At 38.8% G+C, this 25,269-nt stretch overlaps 4 protein-coding genes and 1 pseudogene across 7 annotated transcripts in view; 2 read left to right on the top strand and 3 right to left on the bottom strand.

The window, feature by feature from the left end:
• The window catches only part of LOC111336746 (uncharacterized), a 139,607-nt gene that overhangs the window by 111,067 nt on the left and 3,271 nt on the right, over positions 1 to 25,269 (top strand). The gene's annotated exons all lie outside the window — the stretch shown is intronic.
• Positions 346 to 5,551, bottom strand: LOC148720829 (uncharacterized). Its single transcript, XM_022942915.2, has 2 exons — positions 5,258 to 5,551; positions 346 to 2,082 (listed from the first exon to the last, which is right to left on the bottom strand). The coding sequence occupies exon 2, from the start codon at positions 2,063 to 2,065 to the stop codon at positions 1,064 to 1,066; it is 1,002 nt and encodes a 333-aa protein (XP_022798650.1). The 5' UTR covers positions 2,066 to 2,082; positions 5,258 to 5,551; the 3' UTR covers positions 346 to 1,063.
• On the top strand, positions 2,239 to 24,406 carry LOC111336756 (uncharacterized). 4 transcript variants are annotated; one of them, XM_088737970.1, is made up of 5 exons: positions 2,239 to 2,297; positions 3,716 to 3,808; positions 22,576 to 23,432; positions 23,758 to 23,809; positions 23,925 to 24,406. In XM_088737970.1, exons 3-5 carry the CDS (start codon positions 23,124 to 23,126, stop codon positions 24,350 to 24,352), a joined length of 789 nt encoding a protein of 262 aa, XP_088594096.1. In that variant the 5' UTR covers positions 2,239 to 2,297; positions 3,716 to 3,808; positions 22,576 to 23,123; the 3' UTR covers positions 24,353 to 24,406. The 4 variants fall into 4 exon arrangements, with proteins under 4 accessions (XP_088594096.1, XP_088594093.1, XP_088594095.1 ...); XM_088737967.1 differs by lacking the exon at positions 2,239 to 2,297 and adding an exon at positions 2,777 to 3,054 and having other exon boundaries at positions 3,171 to 3,808; XM_088737969.1 differs by lacking the exon at positions 2,239 to 2,297 and adding an exon at positions 2,777 to 3,638 and having other exon boundaries at positions 3,719 to 3,808.
• LOC148720828 (uncharacterized) lies at positions 11,373 to 13,931 on the bottom strand (annotated as a pseudogene).
• LOC111336745 (uncharacterized) lies at positions 15,822 to 20,319 on the bottom strand. The gene is made up of 3 exons (XM_088737966.1): positions 20,179 to 20,319; positions 19,780 to 19,884; positions 15,822 to 17,763 (listed from the first exon to the last, which is right to left on the bottom strand). The coding sequence occupies exon 3, from the start codon at positions 17,744 to 17,746 to the stop codon at positions 16,760 to 16,762; it is 987 nt and encodes a 328-aa protein (XP_088594092.1). The 5' UTR covers positions 17,747 to 17,763; positions 19,780 to 19,884; positions 20,179 to 20,319; the 3' UTR covers positions 15,822 to 16,759.

The following is a 25,269-nucleotide window of genomic DNA, read 5'->3' as shown; positions in this document are numbered from 1 at the left end:
AGCACGCTAATATCAATTTATTTTTCACTTTATTTTTTTTTTTTAATCGCACGACGGACTTCGCCCTAAAGGAAGGACTGCTCTTAGTATAATCACAATCAACAGCTGCAGTCAGAAAAATTCATATATTGATTGTGTCACATTTTTTTTACTAGTGAAATGGTAAACCTTACCATGCGCTGCTATGCAGGTTTAAGATACCCATAGAGATCGGTCACGCAACTCCCTATCAATTTATCATGTGACCATCACGCGTCATAGCAAAACACCTTTATTTTACCGTAAAAGTGGTATGGAGAATCAATAATTGTAGAGAATATATGAATGATAACTAGGAAAAACAAGTTAATTTTTCAATCAGTTTAATGCTCACTCAAAAAAAAAAATCATGATCTAGATATCACAAGTCCTTTTTACTGTGAAAACGACGAAGTTATTTGATCCTTATCTCGTTTCCTGGTTTTTGTAACGAATATACATGTGATCTTTCATTAATTAAGACACTGGATTCATAAAAAAAACTTTCAAAGGTGCAAAAATAGAGTTCTAAATACTAGTGTCCTCCAAACATCTGACATTTTTTTACAGTTTTCAAGGTCATTTTGGAATTTAAGGATCGGTTTCTTTGCAAATACTCGCACACCTTTCCACGCTGCTTTGCAGGCGTCTTACTAGGGCGAGTTAACTCTAAGACGCACGCGATCGTTTATTTAAAGGGCCATGTCTAATTTGGTACAAATTTCTCTCTCTCCCCAGCCTTCCGCTGCCATTAAAATCAGAGATGGCGGCCATTTTCCGCTCACCCCAATTACGCCTGCTCTGTAGGCTAACGCTATATTAAATACTGCATATAGTATAACAAAGCTGTGAAACCCTTGCTATGTATCACTTAAGATAACCATGGAGCACCTCTATAGAGCCTTATGGAAGTAAGCTGGCGACGTTTAATCAATAAACCGAAACGGAGAGTCAACACTTCTATGTTTCTCATATGAAATGGTTGCATTCACGTCTTTTCAAAGGTGTTTCGGTCTCGTCGTTAATATAAAACGTCAACAGTTCTTTAGGCGTCTCGCTTCCTCAATAAATCCTCGAGTTGATTTGCCTTCTTCCTCAACTCTTTTGCTGCTTCTGATCCCTTGTTCTCAACAAGATCTCTGACCGTGAAGCCCAAGTCAATGCAATCCACCATCAAGAATGCGATATTAGCTATAATCAAGACCTTACCAGCATATTTTCCTACCGTCTTGGACCCTGCTTTGGCACCAGCCTGTGCTACGTCATCAGAGGCTTGCAATCCTGCTTTTCCCACTTGAGCCATGTCATCAGCCATTTGCAATCCTGTCTTGCCTGCTTGTGCTGCGTCATCAGCAAGCTGTGCTATTCCTTTCCCTCCCTGTGCACCGACTTCTGTTATGAGTTTTGCTCCGGGCGTCGACTGGGCTGCAGCAGCAGACAACGTTTGCAACATGCTGATGGGGATCTCGAAGGTAGCAGATACCACTGCATGAAGCAGGTTTAGCAGAATGGGGTCCACAAACTCGAAGCTTTCTGCGAGATATAAAATGTATGCGATCCTCGTCATCTCTTTCTTCTTCAGCCAACTTTGAACAGTCGTATGAACTACGTTGATGCTGTCTAAAGTCTCCCCCAAGAGTTTTTCAGCCTTCTCGATTTCAACAGAGTTTATGGAGGACTCTGCTAAGCTTGTCCCGAGGTTTGTCACAGCTCCACTAATTCCGAAACCCAATCCAGCCAACAGTACTGGCGTGGCAGCACCCCCACTCAGTATTGCTCCACCTAAAAGGGCGAGGCAGCTCGCAATTATTCCACCACTTGTTCCAGCAGCGTGTGCTATCTTGCAGTCTCGCCATACCCGATCAAGTTTATCAGCTGCTGTGCGTAAACTGTCAGCGGCTATTTGGACCCTGACACACAAATCTTTAGCTTTAGCCCTCATCAGAAGGTCACGCAGACTATTCTCACATTGTTGCTTTTCAGCATCAGACAACTCATTTATACCTCTGACGGCATCTTCTATGTTGCTGTCTATTTTCGCGGCCATTCTGTAACCAAAGTTTCCTGTAATTAAAAAAATCATTCTGAATAACAAATAAACCCTTTACCTCCTAGTGACTAGCATCTTATTTCTCCCTTCAATATCAACCCTGAATCAAACATCAAGTTCATGAGAATACAGGAAATGATGACTAAGTTAAGCACAGGCAGCCCAAGCTCACTGCTAGAAAAGCGGACGCGACTCTTACCGTGTTGCGTAACGTTTTATATTTATAAAGGTTTGTATGGGATGTTATCGGTTTGCCTTAAATGAGAGAAAAAAATGTCTTGTTTTGAAATAAAATGGGCTTACCTTATTGCCTTGTTGTTTTCTTTGTTGATTCCGAGCGTCTCAGGCAATTTTGAAGCGTTTCCGGCGAGTTAGCGCTATGTTGGTGTTCAACTGCTAAAAGAAAGACAAGGCAGGAAACCTATTTTAGAAGCGTCCGTCGCCCGAAGCAAATAATTCCGCCAAAAATTACCACCAGTCTCGATTCCTCCAGAAAATCAAAGCAGAGATGTTGCAGTTCCATTTTCCATTCACTCGATTCACAATTCCTCCCACAGATCTTTCACTAGCGATACTTTTATCTCCAGATCGATCGGCTTTCCAATTTCGAATTTGGCTGCTTGAAACGTTCGCAGCCCGTTCGCCGATCGTACAGTATGTTGGGTAACAAAAATAAGCCCGGCGAGGGTAGCCAGCGGCCTGCAGTCCAAAACAAAACCCGTTAGCTCCCCTGGTCCCCTCGAGAGGTTTTGTCAAGACCGCATTGTTTTGATCGACCAATCAACATCGAATGGAAATGTGTTTACTAAGTTAAATTTTACTTTGCTTTGATGACATTGCTGTTTTGATCGTTGCTTTGATCTCGTGAATACAGGATGGATCGTCATTGTTGATCTCATCCTCGAATTCGAATTCGCCGAAGTCATTATTTTTTTTGTTCCTGTTCTTTTTAACGTGATGACTTCATCGCTTGCATGGAAGGCATGGTAAGCTTTTAAAAATATAACTAACGAGGAAGACTAACTACGATACCTTCGAATTCTATCACGGATACAATAAATTATTACGAATACATGTACAATATGAACATATTCTGTTGTAGGTTGCTGCGGAACTTTGAACACTGTGAGGGAGGTCTCTTTCGAGTCAACGACATAATTTCTGATGCGGAGCAAGTGAAAGAAAATTTTTCCCGCCCTCCTAACTCGACATTTTTCGGTCACTTAATAAAGCAAATATGGGGAAGCAGAGTAAAGCTAGTAAAACGAGGCTCGCACAAACAGAGGCGGGTGAAGAACTATGAAAATCTGCAGCGAAAATCGCCCTGTAACACCAGTTTGGTTGACCTTGGCTACCCTCGCCGGGCTTATTTTTGTTACCCAACATACTGTGCGATCGGCGAACGGGCCGCGAACGTTTCAAGTAGCCAAATTCGAAATTGGAAAGCCGATCGATCTGGAGATAAAAGTATCGCTAGTGAAAGATCTGTGGGAGGAATTGTGAATCGAGTGAATGGAAAATGGAACTGCAACATCTCTGCTTTGATTTTCTGGAGGAATCGAGACTGGTGGTAATTTTTTGGCGGAATTATTTGCTTCGGGCGACGGACGCTTCTAAAATAGGTTTCCTGCCTTGTCTTTCTTTTAGCAGTTGAACACCAACATAGCGCTAACTCGCCGAAAACGCTTCAAAATTGCCTGAGACGCTCGGAATCAACAAAGAAAACAACAAGGCAATAAGGTAAGCCCATTTTATTTCAAAACAAGACAATTTTTTCTCTCTTTTAAGGCAAACCGATAACATCCCATACAAACCTTTATAAATATAAAACGTTACGCAACACGGTAAGAGTCGCGTCCGCTTTTCTAGTAGCGAGCTTGGGCTGCCTGTGAGTTAAGAAGCTCTTGATTGTTAAACAGATTCTCCATGTCAGTTTCTTAAGATATGTATGAAGAACGGTATGGGGTTTGTCATGTTTTCGTAGATCGAAGTAGAGCAGATTCAATGAAAAATTCATAATTTTGCATAACAGGAGCATCTATGATAAGCAGTCGCCGTTTCTTAGGATTTCTGAAACCATAGACTAAGTAGATGAGGGTCAAACGATGGAAAAAATAAAAGTCCTCAGAGGCGCATGTTTAGAGAACGGTGTGTTTGATAATAAGCTCACTTCAGTTGCTGCTCAAAAATAATTTTTCTTGAAAATGGAAAATTTCCTAGTTAATATGACTAATCATGCAGAATCAACTTGCTGCGCTTCGTGGTTTCAATTTAGATTCGATCATAGTTGTTGTCACTTCTATGATCAAGAAGATTATAGACAATGGAAAATTACGGTTCCTTTGTAAAATATCATTAGTTGAATCGGATCCGTCGAATGTGGTGGGTCAATGTCTCGCTCTTAAAGCACAACAGAACAACATTATAACTGCTACGAACTTCTCGGCTTTGCATACCATAAGTAATTCCGTGGGGCATGATGTGTTTTGGAGTTAAGGCGAATGACATTCTTCCATATGAAAACAAAATATTTGTATGTCGAAGCCATCAGTCTACAAAGATTAAGCTCGCAAAATCGTTTTCGAACCTCCTGAGTACCGCCTTACATAACGAGAAAAAACTAAATGATGGCCTTTCAGCAGGAATTAATGAATAATAGATCGCAAAAAATATTTCGAAGCTGAAAAACTGTTACAAGATTTTCTCCCAAGTTACAAGAGTGACGTAGAAATTCTCTTGCTTAATGGTTAAAAAGTGCCATGTTCCTAAGCTGACCACTTTCCTATCACTTTCCGATACGGAAAGGCCCATACTTTCTAAACGAAAGCTAAGCAGTGTTATTTTATTTTAAGCGGGAAACTTTTTCTCAGAACGAAAGTAACTTGCGGTACAATAATTCAGGCACATCGTAACTAGCCTTTCAAGTTATAAGCATAATGCAATAAACAGAATGATATAGTGTGAAAATGTTAGTGCTTAGATTTTCTTCTATCCGCCGCTCGAAAGTGAGAGTGGGCGTCCGACTTTGACTCGTCTTACGCATCGCTAGAATGCCGTAGGTTTTAAGTGCTCTCTGGACTTTTTTATTTATGTCAAGTAACCACTTATTTAGCTAGTTCAGTTACGGCGAGCACAGTATAGCATACACTGAAAAACTAGCTGATGTAGGTTAAGAAAAATTCGACCTACCTGGTGTTGAATTGTTTCCTCTGCTAAGTGTTGTTGTTTACAAGAGACCCTCTGCGGAAGTACACTGATGAAAGTTTCCCGTAATATCACATGAAAGTAAGCACGTGATTCTCTCACCAGGGAACCAATGAGGTTTTAGTAGCAGAAATTAACATGATTGTTTTCCTAGACAAGTTCAAACTTGTTTTGGTTCTGTATTTTGGAATAACAAGTTGCTTTTATGACTATCTGTCTGCTTTGACAATTCCAAGTTATTTACAAGAGCCCCTCTGTGGAAATACACTGATCAAAGTCTCCCGTTGTATGGAAGAAAGCACGTGATTCTTTCACTAGGGAACCAATGAGGTTCCCGTAGCAGATATAAACATGTCTTTGATGGTTTTCCTAGAAAATTTTTATACTTGTTTTGGTTCCATATTCGTGGAATATTAAGTAATTGCTTATATGATTAATCCTCTGCTGTGACCATTCCAAAGAGAAAAGCCAAATTTTCCTTTGTGTCTATTTACGTTTAAATCAAGAGAGCAAGGTATTGGCAAAATTTTGTATGGTTGCTCTGAAATTGGAGAGGAAATAAAGTTTTGGATGTATCATGTAAGACGATAGTCTCCCTCGCAGCCGTTTTTAGTCTCGTCACGCAACGCTCCTCCCTACAAACGGCTGCTCACATTCGTACAACATTCCTTTCCCTTTGTTGTCTTTGCACCAATGAGATCACTGACATTGTTTCTTATGTGACCAATCAGAGCACAAGAGATTGTAATTAATATCGTTATTCCCGCGTTTTCAAATTCTGCATTTCATCGTAGTTTCTTGCTGGAGGAAACGCAGAAGAAGGTTTTGCAAAGTGATCGTTGTTTTATTTGTTCCACTTCAGTTGAGAAAAAAGAAAAAATTTATGTTTTTTGGAAAAAGTTCTTTTGATTTCCCGGCGAATATTAGTTCCTGTCTGGATGTGAATGTGAGCTACTATTCAGCGACTAGCGAGTTTTCAGTTTGTAAAGCTTGCTACTGACAATTTATCAAGTTCAAAAAGGCCTCTGTTCATCTTGAAGACCTCAAAGATAAATTGAAGGGAATCTTCAAGGATCGAGAACTTCCCAGAAAGAAGCGCTTATTAAGCGTTGAGAGCGACGGTGGAGAAATCCAAGCCTCGTGCCGTGGGAAATCCTCGAAATGTTTACAATTCGATCCTGTCAATGCGACTTGTACCTCAAATGCTACAGCCAATTCTAATATTTCTACCACGATCAGCCAACAGGGACATTATACTCCCGCAAGATTTCCTATTGGTTCTATTGGTGTATTGATTTAGACGCCCCAAAATTATATCACTGGATAAACAAACACTAGAGAAACCGTCATGCCAGGGTATCAGAGCTAGATAAACAGAATAAACAAAACATTTTTGTTTTGTTGCCTCATGGGAAATTGAATCCTGTAGTCCATAGCTTTTGAGAATTCACACTGTCTATTCAGTATGCCACTGCAGTGTTAAGTAGTCTATGAATAGTCTGGAACAACACAAATGTACAATATATGAGAGCGTAGTGACAAGTATGTGCCGATGATGACAAACTGTTACAGCCAAAAAATGTCAAAACAGGACCCTGGAAAAGTCTGTTAGCCCAGATTTTAACCCAAGAAGTACCCAGGTGCTGCAACTACTGATATAAATGAAGTTCATATAAATGTCTTCATACAAATCTGATCTATTCAAAAGTCTGAAAGATTTGCAATCTCACTGAATAGTGACTAATAGCAGTCTAAAATTTTTGCTCAATATACAAGCAGAATACAATTTGATACTGGCAGCAGCACCAATGAAGAGATTCAATTTTCAGAGTCAATTGATCAATATAATCCATGGAATCTTTCATAGCATTCTTAATCAAACTTCTGACCATTATCATAAATTATTTTTCTCTATTACATGTACATGTATACAGTAATTTCTTCACAAGTGAAATGTAACTAATCTCAAACAGATGTTCCATCTTTTGTGACTTCACATGACGATACTTTCAATTGCTATGAGAGAGTATGAGTAGCACAAAATTAATTTTATGTCACTAATCAGACAATGAAATTGACCAGTAATCTGATTGAAAAATATGAATTTATTAGATCACTCATTTTCTTACCACAATGTAGTTGGAGGGCCAAAGAAGCTGTACTGTTCTCCCCAACCCCCTCCCCCACAGTGATTTCCACCACTCTGTGTTCTGTTTTTTTTATTGCCAAACTTTTTTGCCCTGCCCTTTGGCCCTCTTTCTTTAAGTCCTTAATCTGCCTCTGCCCAGCACATGATACAGTTAAGTCAAACACGTTAATGTCACTTATTAGTAATCAGTGATCCAATGCCACATTCTCAACAGTTGCCAATACTACTAGTGGCAATACATCATCGTCGCATGAATCATTGGCTTTTTCCTCTTCCAATGCTGAGCTTTCTAGGTGTGACAATGACATATTGTCCACAATGAAAGACTTCATATGGGCATCAATATGGTTTAACATAACTCCATGGTAAAAAACATATGCAACACTTTGGTGGTCATCCCTTCCTTCCCTACTAGTTTCCTGAACAAAGGACTCCACATTCTTGGAGTGTCCAAAAGGTATGACTCTATGACAGCAGTCAACGCCCATTCCAAAGGCTATTGTTGCTATTAGTAGCCGGGTGGTACTATTGTCAGACTGAAAGGACTCCAAAATGTTATGCCTATTGGCTTCAGGAGTGCAGGAATGCAACATTTCAACAAGCAAGTGTTTTGAATCATTTCCAATAAACATTAAAGTAAAACATTAATGGTAGCATAAAGTAAACCACATTATCTTACAGTCTGGCAATAAATAATAGTTCTTTCTGTTTTTTCCTGACTCTGTTTCAGCTCATCAGTAAGCCAGCCAAAATAGAATTCCAGTTCCATGTCCTTATCCATATACTGCACAACATAAGCAACATTTGATTTATTTTGACTTTCCTTAATTTCTACTGCATTTTTCATGTTCAGAAGGTTGAAGCAAGACTCACAGAATGCTTTCATTTAATTATCTTGTGATGTTCCCCAACACATCAAAAGGAAAATAGACAGTATTAATCTATAATGAAATTTCTAATAATAACAGTAATATCATAATGAAAACTTTATTAATTTTAATAATTTAATAATAATAATAATAATAATACTAATGTCATTCAGTGCTAAGGAACATGCAGAAAGCTGTAGTCTCTAGCTCCTTTAACATTGCCAGGACTTTCAAGGTCCTATCGGACTGAGTTCTTCAAACAACGTTAGCTTCAAGCATAGATTTTTGTTAGGTTGATGAGACATTTATCTCCATTTTAGGGTCTGGGGGTCTACCATCTTAGAACTTTTAGGTTTTATTTGTGTTGGGACAGGTCCTGTCAGACTAAGTTCCCTAAACGATGTTAGTTTCAAGCATAGTTTTAATAGGTTGATGGGGCATTTACTTCCTTTTAGGGTCTAGGGGTATAAAAGTTTAAAAAGTTTAGCTTTTATCTATGTAGTGACAATCAAATAGGCTACACCATGGCACCCAATATCAAATTTATTGGTAATCTGAACCATTCAGAAGCGTATACTACGATGATAATGTCTTGTATTTAGACACAATATTTTTACAGGTGATCATGTGTAATATAACACAGACAGAATAAAATAACGATATAACCAAAATAAGACCACAGTGTAATACTAATACTGACTAAACTATTTACATTTTCTATTTACAATATTTACATTCTTATTGTCCTTTCCTTTATACTGCTTAATTTAAAACATACATGTAACATAACATTTTGCTGCAGACTCGTTTTTATTTAAACACTTACCACTGTCTTACAACATGCGCTTCATCGACGGCAATGGCACACAGTTTTTTGGAATACATAAATCTCCAGCGTTCGTTCTTTAACCACGCTTCAGGGGATCCGTAAACTAAGGAATATTCGCCGCTTTCAACACGCTAGCTCCCTCAAATGGGACACTTGGTCGTTCATAAGGCTTTCCCCAATGGTGAGACAACGACGACGATATGACCAGGCTCTTGTGAGGTAAGATCAAACACGAGTGGTAGTGCTTCATACAGGAGAGATTTCCCGAAACCAGTAGGAAGATTGACAAATACATCCTTTCTTTCCTCAACTATTTTCCTAACTCCAGTTTTTTGCTGCTCATTTAAACTAGGAATTCAAAATGTATTACTAACAAAGTCAAACGCTTCTTCAAAGGACGCCATTTTGAAAGCTTTGAACTCGAAGATGAAACAAATAATATGATTGGTTAGACTACTTTGGCGCGCACAGTTCTCAACAGATGTAACCCAAATGATGATTGGTTTAAGTAGGGGAAAGGAATGTTGTACGATTGTGAGCAGCCGTTTGTGGGGAGAAGCGTTGCGTGACGAGACTAAAAACGGCTGCGAGGGAGACTAGTAAGACGGGCATATACTGGAAAATTTCTTTCTAGGAATTCGATTCTAGGAATCAGTTCATAACAGTTAAAATTGGTTCTGTTGCTTCTACGAATTTGTATGCATTGTTTAACCCGTTTTAAACCTGAAAAGGTAAATTCTTGAAGAGCTTAATTATTCGTGAAAGAAATAATTGTGATCATACCACTGGAATAAAAACACCAACTTTTCCTTTACATCTTTCGACATTCTAAACAAGAAAGAAGTCCTATAAAGGTTTCAGTTAGACGAGATTGACGAGTCTCATCTTGAGAACTTTCTTTATTGACGAAGAAAGTCCTTTGGTTAGTGGTTAAAGTAGTGCCATATATCTTAATTGCACACGAATTTGTGAGTTGAACGTCATCATCCGATTTGGTCCACCTGTTATAAACAAAAGTTCAGCAGAGTTTTTTAGCGTAAAATGCTTTCTGAGAACAAAAGAAAGAAGAACTCATGCTACATCAGCTGCAGAAATTTGAGTGTTTATTATACAAGGATATCACCGAAAATGTAGTAAATACAAAATTAAGCAAGCAATTTTATTTCCTCCGCCGATTTAGAATTTAATGATTGAAGTTCTTTCTTTCACTCAAACGAATCTCAATAGAGGCTATATTTTACAAACGAAACACTCTTTCAACCTTCATGATCGCTTTTGTTATTCCAGTAATGGTCAATAGAAACTGGCACAAGCTTAAAATCCAGCTGTAGTATGATAAAGCAACATCTCTGCAAACCTGGTATTTAATGAGGTTTTGCTCCGCAACTCAGCTGGGCCTCGTATTAACCGGTAAGCCGCTTGGAGAGGTTTCGCTACACCGATTATTCACTGCAGTGCATTCAATTAATTTTCATTCAAGTTTTCACGTTTGAGCCAATCAGATCTATCTTTTGACACACACAAGCTTTGTTTACTGGTTCACCTTTTGTAATTCTCTATAACTGGAAACAGGGACTTTCCCTTTTGTAAACATTGGTTCACTGTTTGTATTTATGTCTTGGAAACAGCAAGTCAGGGTCTGTTGGCGTTTCGAGGAACAAAGCCGCCTTGTAACTGAATGTCTGAAATAAAGTTCCTGCTCGCTCATGCTTTAATTTGCCTAAATCCAGCTGTCGTTACCACTTTTCAAACCCACTTTGTTTAAGAATAAGTAATAAAAAATACTCCTCTAATCGAATGCGCTGACAATCCTGTGTTTCTGTGGAAGTCTTGTAAAACAGCCTTCAAAGTTATAGACTGAGCACGTGATGTTCGCGACATTCCTGGGCTCTCATCCGTTAATTTGTCTTAATGTGGTAAAAGGGGTTTTTCCCTAATAAAGAGGGCACTGAAAACACCCAGTTGTTTTTGCTCAAGGTTAGCTTTTCATTTTAACAGTTTTCCTTAAATGATGATTATTGAAAAATTAATGAAAAGAGATAGAGTCTGCAGGATAGTTTGCATCTGGAAATTACAGCTTCAACGATGAAATGCTGTAATCTGCTTTAAGTGAAGCGATTTAAAACCAAGGGTTGTTTACCCCAGCCAGACGTGCAAAATTTGATTTCATTCTAGCCCCATGATTGCATTATCAAATAATAGGCTAAAAAAAACAAAAACAGAACACTGACATGTATACGCTAGGATTTTATTTTACTTGAAAAAGGTTGCAATGACTCTACTCAAGGGAAATGCTGATAAGCATGAGGTTCGCTGTTTGTATTTTTTTCAGTGATACTCCTCGCTGTGTTGTATAATGTTACTGTCTTGCTTTGTTTTTCTGGTTTGTTCTCCGACAAATTGCTGCTACACATACTCAGCCTTTTAACTTAGGGCAAAATGAAGCCTTTTAAGTTGCAAAATATAAGGTTACGGTGAGTGATTTTACCAAATCGTGTTACAGTTAATTCGTTACTTAGGCACTTTAAGCCTTTCTTTACTGCTGTCTATTAATGTAATGTTATTTACTGATGTTAACTAACCGCATTAAATAAAGGTGTGGTTAAATAACCAAAGAAATGTTTACCGTAATAAAAGACAAAAAACATTTTACAAGTTTGATTCTCTAAGAAAACGCTACTCCAAAGTCATAAGACACGAATCCTCTATAACGGAGATAAAAATGACATCATTAGATTTGTCCGTCTTGTTTGGACATTCAAGGATGCAATGGAAAATACATTCAGTCTGATTAAATCATTTCAATTGCTACAAACTGAAAGAGGCAAACTATAACTTTACTGAGAACTGAAAACTCAGAATCTACTGACGGTTGTTTTACAGCTACAGAAAAATTTCAAGCGATCAAAGCCTGAGTTGACAAATGCAAGGGATGAAAGATCGAAATCTATGGCCGCTGTGAAAGGGAAAGCAATGAACACTAAACGTTTAAGTCAACTTGTCATCATTCGTATCCGCTCCGGTTCTCTAGATCTTTGAAAATGCTAACACTCCAAAGAATAACTTAGTTGAGGGGTATACAAGATCAAATTTATGCATTTCAATACTACAACTATTGTTGTAAAACTGTCGAGCTACCGATAATACGATTACGATTACAATGACGACACTATGTACCTTCCTTAGTTACTACTAAAAGTTCAACACTAATAAGGGCAACAACATATAAATCAATTAAAAGAATCTTTGATTCAGTGTTTCCTTTTGAAAGTGTGGTGTCTCACAAAGTCATAACTGTTTATCTCGTTCCCCCGGTTCAACACCATCTCAAAAAGAGCCAGGTCTGAGATAAAGAGGTCTTTGTTGCTGGTCCAAGACATTCTCGAGTTCCTTCGCCTTTCTCCTTAAATATTCTGCTGCTTCGCTTCCCTTGTTTTTAATAAGATCTCTGACCATGAAGGCCAGGTCAATGCAAACCACCATCAGGAATGCAGTATTGGCTGCAATCAATCCTGCTGACTTGGACCCTGCTTTGGCAATTGCCTGTGCCAAATCATCTGCAACTTGTATCATTCCTTTCACTCCTTGTACACCGAAGTTTGTTAAGAGGTTTCTTCCGGCCTTCGATGAGGCTGCAGCCGCAGAAAGCTTTTTCAATACGTTCAACAAGATGGGGTCGACAAACTGTAAGCTTTTTGCGAGGTGTAAAATGTAAAAAAAAAAAAAAAAACTGTGATTTTCGTCATCTCTTTAATATCCAGGCAATTCTGGACAGTAGTTTCAACGACATTGATGCTCTATGGAGCCTCACCCAAGAGTTTTTCAGCTTTCTCGATTTCAGCAGAGTTTTTGGAGGACTCTACCTTGCTTGCCACGATGTTTGTGGCGGCTCCACCAAATAGGAGACCTACTCCAGCCGCTAGCAAGGCAGTACCCCCAGTCACTGCTGTTGCACCGGCAAGGGTGAGGCCGCCCGAAATTACTTAACCAGTAGTTCAAACAGCGCGTGCTATCTTGCAGTCCTCTCATACTTGATCCAGTTTTTCAGCCATTGCACGGAGACTGGCAGCCGCTATCCTGATTTTGTTACACGCCTCATTGTCTTCATTTGAAGGTCATATAGAGTCCTCTGACACTCTTGCTTTTCATCTTCAGACAAATCGTTTGTCTCTCTGACAGCTCTTTCTAATTCCTTGTTACTGATTGGCTTTGCGGCATTCTTTTTGCTACCTGTAATATAATCATTCACAATAACTATTAATTATTAATTTTTCTTTCACTACGAAGACACAATCAATGATATTTATCTCCGGGGAAAAATCCTCTGCGCATGCTTAGAGAACACTGCACTTGTTATTTATTGTGGTTTTAGTGACACTTTTATTATGACAGACAGATGCCTTTTTTTAATTTATAAGAGTGGTCCTTTCAGTTGCTTAAGAGCAACCTACTGGCAACAAGAGCCCTGAGTACAGTTACACAAACGTCATAAAAGTTACGACGGTAAAAGTAATGTTGTCTACGAGCTGCGGCATAAATTGAAAGTCATATAAAATTACTTAAAATTAACGCTATAAAATAGTCGAGTAGCTTTTAAGTTGTCACGAACTCGGTCAGACCGCAGCGGGACCGGGGGTTTTAGTTCTGATGGTAGACAAAGGCCTGGTTACTAAGCTTGCTGCTTCCTTAGTTACAAGGTAATGTTTTTGAGTAGATTTATGTAGATTTAAATTTAGGTTCATATTTAAATGAATACGATGATTTTTGCAAAGTTTTTATTAAAGAAAGGGCTACGAATTTACTGCTGTTCATATAAACCTGGCAAACAAAATTTGATTTTTAAATCGCAAATTTGATTCCTCCCGACGAGTTTATATTTGGTATGTAAAGTTCATCAGATTGTCATTTCCTCCTTTGGAAAAAGATTTCTGATTCCAAAGATTTGCAGCAATAATTCTCGATTGTTTTTTTTACCATATTTCTTTATAGTTCAGTGACGCTACTAAAAAGGAAGAATTGCACAGGAAAATTCGTCAGCAAATTTTAGCTAAAACGGTAAAATTCTATACCCTGCTTATGCGACGCGATTCATAATTAAGGAATGATACAGCCAAGCGCGCATGAGCAGATGAAACATCAATCTTTCAGTCCAGCAATTGCATCTTGGGAGTCATTAACAATATTTTTGTTTTGTATCACTCTCTCCAAATAAAACCGTCGTCTTACTCTTCTGAATATAGACTGACATCAAATCGTCGAGCTTTTCCCATACGAGCTGTAACTCTCTATTGATAGTTGAAGTACACTCCAAACGAACTACTGCAATGAGAGACCTAACTAACTTTGAAATATGAACGAAATTGATTTTTCTAGACGATAATTTTTACATAAAGCGACCAGTTTAATTTGATTTATTTCCCATGGAGACCAACCCGGCTAATTTTAAAATATGGGCGAAACTAATTTTTCAGCTGTTGCCACCAAATGTTTGACAATTGGTAACATTCGTTCCTAACACTTGTCAGAACTTGTTTAAATCTTTCTGGATGATAATTTTTACACAAAGCGAATAGTTTAATTTGTTTTGATCTTGCCCCAGTCTTTCCGTGAACAAAATGCAGGCTATGTAAATAAGGCTTCCCCTACGAGAATACTGCTTGAGCAGCTTTTCAGTTTTCAGGAACTCGGCAAGACTGTAGCAAGGTTTTTTTTCATGATGGTAGACAAAGGCCTGGTTACAAAGTCTGCGGCATCTTTCAGGTGTCGAGGTTACTTCCTTAGTTACGAAGTTATGTTTTTGTGTAGATTTTTATAGATCTATATTTAGTTTCATATTTGAATAAATGCAATAATTTTTACAAAGCTTTTATAAAAGAAATTCACAGCTGTTTAGATCAATCTGGCGAACATAGAATTTGATTTTGAAATCGTAAATTTGAATCCTCGCAACGAGTTTCTATTTAGTAAATAAAGTTCATCAGATAGTTATTTTCTCCTTTAGAAATAAAAATTATGATTCCAAAGATTTGCAGCAATAATTTTCGATGGTTTTCCATTATATTTCTTTATAGTTCAGTGACACAACTAAAAGGAAGAATTCCACAGGAAAATTCGTAAGCAAATTTAGCTAAAACGATAAAATTCTGTATTCTGCTTATGTGACGTGATTCATAATTAAGGATACAGCCAAGTGCGCATGAGCGGATGAAAAATCAATCCTTCAGTCCAGCGATTGCTGCTTAGGGGTCATTATCAATGTTTTTCTTTTTTTTTGCACTTGTCACTTTCTCCACTTATAACCGTAGTCGTATCCTTCTGAATAAAGGCTGAAATAAAATCGTCGAGCTCTTCCTATACAAGTTGTTACACTCATATGATAGTAGATTGCTGATAACCAACCCACTTGGCCGTCCTTTGGAAGCCGGAGCACTCCTTGTGTTCCTTGTAGCACGCTAATATCAATTTATTTTTCACTTTATTTATTTTTTTTTTACTCGCACGACGGACTTCGCCCAAAAGGAAGGACTGCTCTTAGTATAATCACAATCAACAGCTGCAGTCAGAAAAATTCATATATTGATTCTGTCACATTTTTTTACTAGTGAAATGGTAAACCTTACCATGCGCTGCTATGCAGGTTTAAGATACCCATAGAGATCGGTCACGCGACTCCCTATCAATTTATCATGTGACCATCACGCGTCATAGCAAAACACCTTTATTTTACCGTAAAAGTGGTATGGAGAATCAATAATCGTAGAGAATACATGAATGATAACTAGGAATAACGAGATAATTTTTCAATCAGTTTAATGCTCACTGAAAAAAAAATCATGATCTAGATATCACAAGTCCTTTTTACTGTGAAAACGACGAGGTTATTTGATCCTTACCTCGTTTCCTGGTTTTTGTAACGAATATACATGTGATCTTTCATTAATTAAGACACTGGATTCATAAAAAAAACTTTCAAAGGTGCAAAAATAGAGTTCTAGATACTAGTGTCATCCAAATATCTGACATTTTTTTTACAGTTTTCAAGGTCATTTTGGAATTCAGTCTTGCTAAAAAAAAACTTTGAGAATTTAAAATTTGTAAAAATTCAAAACACTGATTGAGTATTTTTGTTGACAATTTTACATACAATGAGAAGACTGTTACTCTCACGCCTGTAAATTTAAGGATCGGTTTCTTTGCAAATATTCGCACACCTTTCCACGCTGCTTTGCAGGCGTCTTACTAGGGCGAGTTAACTCTAAGAAGCACGCAATCGTTTATTTAACCGGCCATGTCTAATTTGGTACAAATTTCTCTCTCTCCCCAGCCTTCCGCTGCCATTAAAATCAGAGATGGCGGCCATTTTCCGCTTACCCCAATTACGCCTGCTCTGTAGGCTAACGCTATATTAAATACTGCATATAGTACAACAAAGCTGTGAAACCCTTGCTATGTATCACTTAAGACAACCATGGAGCACCTCTACGGAGCCTTATGGAAGTAAGCTAGCGACGTTTAATCAATAAACCGAAACGGAGAGTCAATACTTATATGTTTCTCATATGAAATGGTTGCATTCACGTCTTTTCAAAGGTGTTTCGGTTTCGTCGTTAGTATAAAACGTCAACAGTTCTTTACGCGTCTCACTTCCTCAATAAATCCTCGAGTTGATTTGCCTTCTTCCTCAACTCTTTTGCTGCTTCGGATCCCTTGTTTTCAACAAGATCTCTGACCGTGAAGCCCAAGTCAATGCAATCCACCATCAGGAATGCAATGTTAGCTGCAATCAAGACCTTACCAGCATATTTTCCTGCCGTCTTGGACCCTGCTTTGGCACCAGCCTGTGCCACGTCATCAGAGGCTTGCAATCCTGCTTTTCCCACTTGAGCCATGTCATCAGCCATTTGCAATCCTGTCTTGCCTGCTTGTGCTGCGTCATCAGCAAGCTGTACTATTCCTTTCCCACCCTGTGAACCGACGTTTGTTAAGAGTTTCGCTCCGGCCTTCGAAGGGGCTGCGGCGGCAGATAACCTTTTCAAGATGTTAATTGGGATCCCGAAGGCAGTAGATACCATATCATGAAGCAGGTTTAACAGAACAGGGTCAAGAAACTCGAAGCTTTCTGCGAGATATAAAATGTATAAGATTTTCATCTTTTCTTTCTTATCCAGCCAACTCTGAACAGTCGTATGAACTACGTTGATGCTGTCTAAAGCCTCCCCCAAGAGTTTTTCAGCCTTCTTGATTTGAGCAGAATTTATGGAGGACTCTACACAGTTTGTTCCAATGTTTGTGACAGCTCCACCAATTCCAAAACCCAGTCCAGCCAATAGTACTGGCGTGGCAGCACCCCCAGTCGCCACTGTTACACCTGCAAGGGCGAGGCAGCTCGCAATTATTCCACCAGTTGTTCCAGCAGCGTGTGCTATCTTACAGTCCCGCCATACCTGATCAAGTGTATCAGCTGCTGTGCGAAAACTGTCGGCGGCTATTTGGATTTTGTCACGCGCATCTACCGTCTTCATTAGAAGGTCTTGCAAACCATTCTCACATTGTTGCCTTTCAGCTTCAGACAACTCATTTATACCTCTGACGGCATCTTCCATATTGCTATCTATTTTCGTGACCATTCTGCGACCAAAGTTTCCTATAATTAATAAAATCATTCAGAGTTACTATAAATTAACCCTTTAACCGGCATAAATGACCAACATCGGATTTCTCCCATATGATGTCACCCCTGAATCAAACATTAAGGTCTTGATTGTTCAGCAAATTCTCCTTGTCAGCACCTTAAGAAATGTATAAAGAACGGTATGGAGAATATGCATATTGATGCTAGGGTGTCAAATGTTAAAACGCGCAAAACGTAGTTTGTCATATTTTCGTAGGCTCGATTATAGACGCTGTTCGGGAACCGGAGCCCGCGCTCAACGAAAAACGAACGATGTCTTCGTACTGATCGAAGTAGAAACAGATTCAATGAAAAATTCATAACTTCACATAACATGAGCATTTATGGTAAGAGGTCACTGTTTCTTAGGATTTCCGAAACCATAAACTCAGTTGATGACGGTGGGAAAAAAAAAATCTTCAAGGGTGCGTGTTTAGAGAACAGCGTGTTTGTTAATTAATAAGCTCACTTCAGTTGCTGCTCCAAAAAGAATTTTCCTAGAAAACGGAAATTTCCTAGATGTCATCATGATTGATCAAGCAGAATCTTTGGGAAAACTGATAAACTATTGCAGATTCTATTTGCTGCGTGCAACTATAATTCCTCAGAAAAGAGATAATTTTAGTGTTGAAAATTCGAAATGAACCTTGTCCATCAGCTGTCGAGCAGCAATTTGATCAATGAGTAATTTTTCAGAGATTCCTTGACCGTATGTCTTAACGCATTTAATCCATCTGTCACAGAATTAGTAGATATGGGGGCTTTCTCTTGGAAGCTACGAGTTTGTTTTGATCGTGTCGTAATCTTTTCATGAACGCACTAGCCATGTACATGGCACCTATCAGATGTCTTTTAGTGAGAAATCCCTTGTTCACGTGATGTTTTCACAAAAATTACCGAACTATCGCAAAATTTACATTTGCTTCACGCCTTTCACTCCGTCAATTGAAAGAAATTTTAGCGTCAATAGTTCTCGAAAATTCTTTGAAGGTACTCATGCTCGCCCTAGCTGCCTTCTCACAAACAGATTTGAAGTCAAGAGTGCTTTGCCGTATGATTTCCGTCTCAATTCACAAACAAAGAGCTCTCATTACCAGGTCAAACCACGTCATGGACCTAAAAAGTATGGCAAGTACATTCAATTTGAATACAAACAGAAACTAAAATGGTATGTGGCAATTGAGTTCGTCGATAATTTAGCAACAACTCATAATGCTTGAAACAAATAGAATCAAGTCTTGCATGATATCCATGGTGGACTTTAGACCTAAACATTTCCCCTCGCCCGAGTTCTCAATCAACAGAGAATCAACAAAGAGAAAATATCATATGTCTGTCGAAGAAAAAAAGAACACAAAAAAAAAACTCTGAAAATAACTCTGCAGTGAAATGCGCCTGGTGGTTCAAATTAAATCTTTAACGTTGTTGACGTCACTTCTGTGATCAGTTAGGTTACAGACAATGGAAGATAGTGGTTAATTAACATTAGTTCGATCGGGTACAAAATAATAACTACCGCGAGCTTCTCGGCGTTGGACATCATAAATAATTCCGGCATGATGTGTTTTGGTGTTTAGGCGAATGGCTGTCATCCAAAACACAATATTCATTGAAGCCATCAGTCTGCATGGTTCAAGCTTACAAAATCGTTTCCGAACCTCCTGACTAACGCCTTACGTAGCAAACGGAAACGATGGCCTTTCAGTCCGAATTAATGAATAACAAATCGCAAGAAATACTTGAAAGCTGAAAAAATTGTAGCCAATTTTAAAAGGAGGTGACATAGCACTGAACATAACACACATTCGCCATTCGCTGAATTGTTGAATTTGACCCGTTGCCTTTTGCGCACCGATCGCAAACGTCGGAGATTTATACAAGGAAAATTAATAGTTTCACTGTGCCCTACAATCATTGATTCAGCCGATTCAAAATCAAAAACTTAAAAAGCAAACTGTTGGCCGTATAAAGAAGAAACACATTGCAAACCTCGTGATGGATCAGGACCTTCTCAACTCAGCTTCACTGAATGAACTAGCCAGCTGCTGGAGCAGGAACGGCTTCCACAATACAAAGTGCAGTCAATTTATAGATCTGCCGAGACAAAAGCGTCACACAAACAAAGCCTTTGATTGGTTGAATATTTATAGTATTCCTAGAAGAGGGGCTTTCCCTGTTTTCTTTTATCATTGCCCTGCCCGGCTTCCAGTGAACACAATTGTTTTGCAAATGACATCTATCAGATATCCTAACGATGTTAGTTTACTTCGACCGGTTAGCCGCTCGAAGAGGTACCTCAACATTTACTCCGCCGCAATCGAAGAAGTTTAATTAAAGCTGAGGTAAGATCCTTCTGTTTACACCGAGAAGCTTTCCTCGTTGGTCTACCTTTTTATCTTTTTCTATTTGTGGCATCACGGACTTTCCCTTTTGAAAACATTTCCTCGCTGTTTTGATGACGTCTTGGATGCAGCCGGTCAGGATCAAGTGGCATTTGACGAACAAAGGTGTCTTGTGACTGGATGTCCAAAGTCCAAATGTGTCCAGATGTCCAAAGTGACTAGATGTCCCTATGATCGATGTCCCTATGATCGATTCAATAGTCTTGGCGATGAAGTCTCAATTTAAAATAATTATTTTGTGAAAGAGTACGTACGTATAGAAATGTTCCTTTGAACATGTATGCAATGTTACGAGGATCGAATTATTTTCACCGAATCTGTCACGCAATCCCAGACTTTTCTAGAGTTATCTTTAGTCTGTAATATTCCAGAAACATTTTTCATGCGACTCAGCAGTTTCCAAAAATAGTAAAACTTGTAATTAATTCTTATTAACCGAGCGGGAGGTCTGTATGGGAGAATCTTGACGACCAAGCTCGCCAGTACAGACCGAACGCAGTGAAATCTGTACCAGCGACCGAGATCAAGATTCTCCCATACAGACCGACCTCGCTGGGTTAATAAGATGTTTATTATATGGCTGTGACTTATATGCCAATTTTTTATATTCTTTGTACCTTTTTTTTCTAGACCGGTCTAGATGCCGGTCTAGATGGGAAAATCTAGACCACTTTCAATATTGATTTCAGCCAATCAAATTCGTGAATTCGGTAGTTCCTAGTTCGCAGTCCTTGTGAGACACAGCCAAAAATAATACGCTATAAATAGTAATAGAACATTCTAGATACCTACAGTAAATGCATCAAAGCTGGCTTGTGAGAAGTATAAGAGGTTTTTAACCCGAGGGTTTACCCTCGTGGCCGGCTAACTGAACTTGTAGAAGCTACGATGTGACGAGGCTATGACCTTTTGACCTTGCGATATCCGGAGAGAAGAAAGAGAAGAAGAAGATGATAGCCGAGAAAGGAAGAAGATAAAGAATATAGAGTTCACTATGAAGTCCTCCCGAAGAGTTTGTGTACACGAAAGAATGCCATTAATCAAGAAAGCCAAGCGTTGTGGTCTTCAGTGGTGGAAATTGGAATTCGAAGCTCATCAAGACGATGAATATTTATACGGCATGAAGGATTGTAAGCCTGCTTTACGAACTACTTAACTTAGTCTTTAACTTAAGTAAATTTAACAGTGTAAAACCAATTAAATAATAGTTGAAATGGGTAACTGCTATATCGTACTCGGGAGTCTAATTTTTAAAGGCTGATAGTTTCGAAAGAAACTGTTTGGGGCTGTGTCGGTGGGAGTAACGAAATAATTTGGATATATCAACAAAGTTGAAATGGTAAATTGGCCACCGTAATGATTACAAAAGCTGACGTTTCGAGCGTTAGCCCTTCGTCGGAGCGAATAGAGGAATTGTGGGTTGTGTGTGCTTTTAAAGGCAGAAAATGGAGCTACGTTATTGGTGGGTGCATGGCAACGAGAAAAATATGAATAAATTAGTGGAATGAAAAGCGTTCATTGATCCCTATTTTTTATGTATGCTTTGTTAGCGGGCATCTCTCAGTCATTCCTGCACGTAACAACGACATTATACTGAAATACCGTTTTCTGCTTGAGATGTGAGGTGAAGCGATTCAAAATTAAAGATTGTTTATCGTCAATCAGGCGTGCAAGAATTTGAAATCATTCTAGCGCCGGGATTGCATCATCAAAAGTCATAACAAATCGTTATTTTGTTTGCATCTTTGGCTGTCTGCTCTCAATCGGAAAAAGATTTCTTTTGGAGAAACACGTATATCTTAAGTCTAGTAAAAATCGTCGAGCTTCCTTAATTGAAACAACTTCTATTCGAGGTGCAATACACCTTTATCACGTAGCGCCATCTTGGATTGCGTGAAGCACCAAATCGAGGCTGGAGGGGCATAAAGTTTGTGGGTGTGTTACACTAGTGTTTACACTGGGGATATAGGGCAAGTAAGCATGGCCCACGATCATTACTCTGTTAACTTCTGTACAAACGACAAGAGAAGTCAGAGTGGCCAGAATTTATCTTTTTTCAACTTTCTTTCAATTTCTTTATTGAGATCGCAATGGATTGCCACTATAAAGCGAGAAGAAGGGCCAGATTTTGAGATAAGAATCGAGCCGTGACCGGCGAGTTGTCAGACGCACGTGTTACTAGCGAACGACTTCTGATTTCGTTGTTGTCCACGTGGTGGTCATTTGGCGCTATTTACCGTAAATCCTCTTTTAAGCCCCCCACCCCCCCCTCTAAAAAGAAATCAATATCTAATTAATCAAACTAATCTTATTTTAAATCAAATATTCCTTTTAAATAACAGTTCAGAACTCAATTTGAGTAATTATTTATTTTCCTTTTCAGGCTTGGATAATTTTAGGCGCCAACAACCTGTTTAACCATGAGATTCAGGATCACTTAATCAAAACCTTTACCCACTTTTAGCTTTGCAAATAAGGGTCAATTAATGGCCAGGAGCCTCAGTTGACACACATTTCAAAATCACACGAAAAAGTGCATTTTCTGAGATGAAGAGCTTGTTACCAAAATTTAATGCAGAATTAAATGACGAGCTTTACCAAAGTAAATTATACATGTAAAGTATGGTAACTATTGGCGGAGGTTTGAAAATTTGCAAACACTGACATTTCAAGTTGTCATTTGGATTGACCTGTAAGAAAGCGTTTCTTTTGAAAGATGAATCAATCGTTAGAAATTTTGCTAAAAAGGTCGAGAAGTGTACACAAGAGGCCTTTTTACACACGGAAATTGCAATATTAATTACAACTCACTATTTGATTTGCTAAGTGTAGCTGGTTGCATTTAACGCGAAGAAACTTGAAACCAGACAGGCAGCTATAAGATAAAAAAGATTGAACTGAAATAAAAATCGATTGACGACGCATTCTCTGATGGAGATGTCTATTAAACTGCGTTTTGTGGTGACGTTGTGCCTCGTTGAAGCGTTCACATTCACCGTTCATAACAAGGCGGCCTCAATTGGTTTTGTATACAAGACAATCAAAGATGTGGAATGGTTTTCTTGTATCATCGCTTGCCAAGAAGACCTCGCCTGCATTTCATACCATTTTTGCGTAGTGGAAGACCACGACATCACTGGTACCGGTACTTGTTCTCTTAATAACTGCAACCTAAACGACCCCTGCTCTAACGAAGCTTCATTAATTTGGACTCCTGGTTGCACGTTTCAACAGCTTGAGGTTTGAGAGTGACTGAAATCATCAAACATAATTTATTTAACCATATTTTTGTCACCTTTTTTTTTCGAAATTTCGCGCATCTACTCGGATCCTCAATTCGGCTGAAAGCTTTAACATTATATGAATTAAGATACAATTATAACAATTCTCTTGCTCGTATAAGGTGGAAATTTAGCTCAAATGGAGGGCGAGACAGAAAAGAATACAACTTTTTTGAAATAACAAAGTTAACATTTCATCGTCTGTCGTCGCTTCTTTGTGGAGGTCTACTTCATTTTCATACATGCTAAACTTGAAATTTCTTTGTTTAAATCTTTTTTGGCAGAAGAGAAAGGCAACATGTGACCATAAAAGACTGCTTCGCAACGAGGAAACAGGTTGGTCGTGAAGCTCATTTTTTGTGAACTAATTCTAAATTATGAAGAAGAATACTCATGATTGCGCTGTGGGGAGGCCATTTATGCTTATAACATTTAATTTTCCGTCTTGTAGGAGTTGTCAAGGCGAGTTTAAGCTGCAAAGACAGCATGAAAATTTATGTGGATGGCAGACAGGAGACCGATACGATGAACTGTAAAAAATTTCATCAGTTTTGGGCCTATAATTTTACCATTTTGCCGACAGCTCAACTCATCGCTATCGAAGTAGAAAGTGTTAAAAAGCCTTATGTCATCGGTTCGTTTAGTGATGGCATAGTCACCAACTCCAGCTGGAAGTGTACATCAGGTACTGAACTAAATTGGCAGAGACCAGGATTAAATGACTCGCTGTGGAAAAGTGCAGTAGAACACTGTGGCAGTAATAAAGAAAGTGATGAGGGATATAAAATATATGGAGTCCAGTCTCGCGGTGCAAGATGGATCACAAGCGCAGATGATGGACAGCAAAATATGTATTGTAGATTAAATCGCTTCGTTTGACGTGACGTGTTCCAGACTTAGTGAGAATAAACACATCTCATTTTGTGTCACTGACTAGTGAGCAGTTTACTGTCTTTATTTTTTAAAAGACGGGCTAAAACTTCCATATTACAATAAGAAAAGATTCCAGATTCGAAAGGTCAGCTTTTTCGATTGCCTTTTGTTGAGGCTATTCCTCAACAAGGTTTTATGTTTTAGTCCGTTCCGTTTCTCGTTTTTTGTATGTCATGTAGACCACAACCCTTCAGTAGTAACTTTACTCGCTATCCTTTTTCACACGTGATGAAGCGCTTCTAAAATTTTAGGAACGTAAAACTATTCCTTTTCTTTCGCTTACCGCCCTTCATCATGTGGTTTTAACGGCTTCCTGAGTCTCGTAATCTTTGGTGAAAAGGCGACCGGATCGTATTGTAAATATTGGCATTCTTCGCCGCCATTCAACTTGTTGGTCGAAACGCTGTTCTGTTATTATTCGGCATCTTCTCCGCTTTATGTGTCCGACCCGGACACTTTTCGTGAGAGTAAAAATTAGTAATTCTAACAGCCTTGTGATAGAAGACTCTCCCGTAATGAGAAAATATGGGATGATCTCCCCTCTCTCCCAATCGAAGTCACTTTGACTTCCCTCCACCCACTCCACCCTCCCCCTTTTTTACTCCTAAATCCATTCGGCTCTCACCTGTCATAACCTGGCCTCTTATCTGTTAATTTGGAAGAATGACGATCTCGTTCATAATTAACGTTTCCTTCATTTGACATCAGGTTCTGTGAAATGTTAAAAGCGTGCAGCACGTTCTTTGAATCTGCCAAGGTTTGGGTAAGGCAAGTCAGATGTCTCAATCACCGTTCCTTGATGATTTAGTTCTGCAGGGGTCATTCAGCACTGCCCATATATACCTTTAGTGCGTCTTCAATGA

The sequence above is a fragment of the Stylophora pistillata genome, chromosome 11 (assembly GCF_964205215.1).
Source record: "Stylophora pistillata chromosome 11, jaStyPist1.2, whole genome shotgun sequence".
Taxonomy (NCBI): domain Eukaryota; kingdom Metazoa; phylum Cnidaria; class Anthozoa; order Scleractinia; family Pocilloporidae; genus Stylophora; species Stylophora pistillata.
Note: the sequence above shows the minus strand (reverse complement) of the source record. Positions and strands in the feature narration are given on the sequence as shown.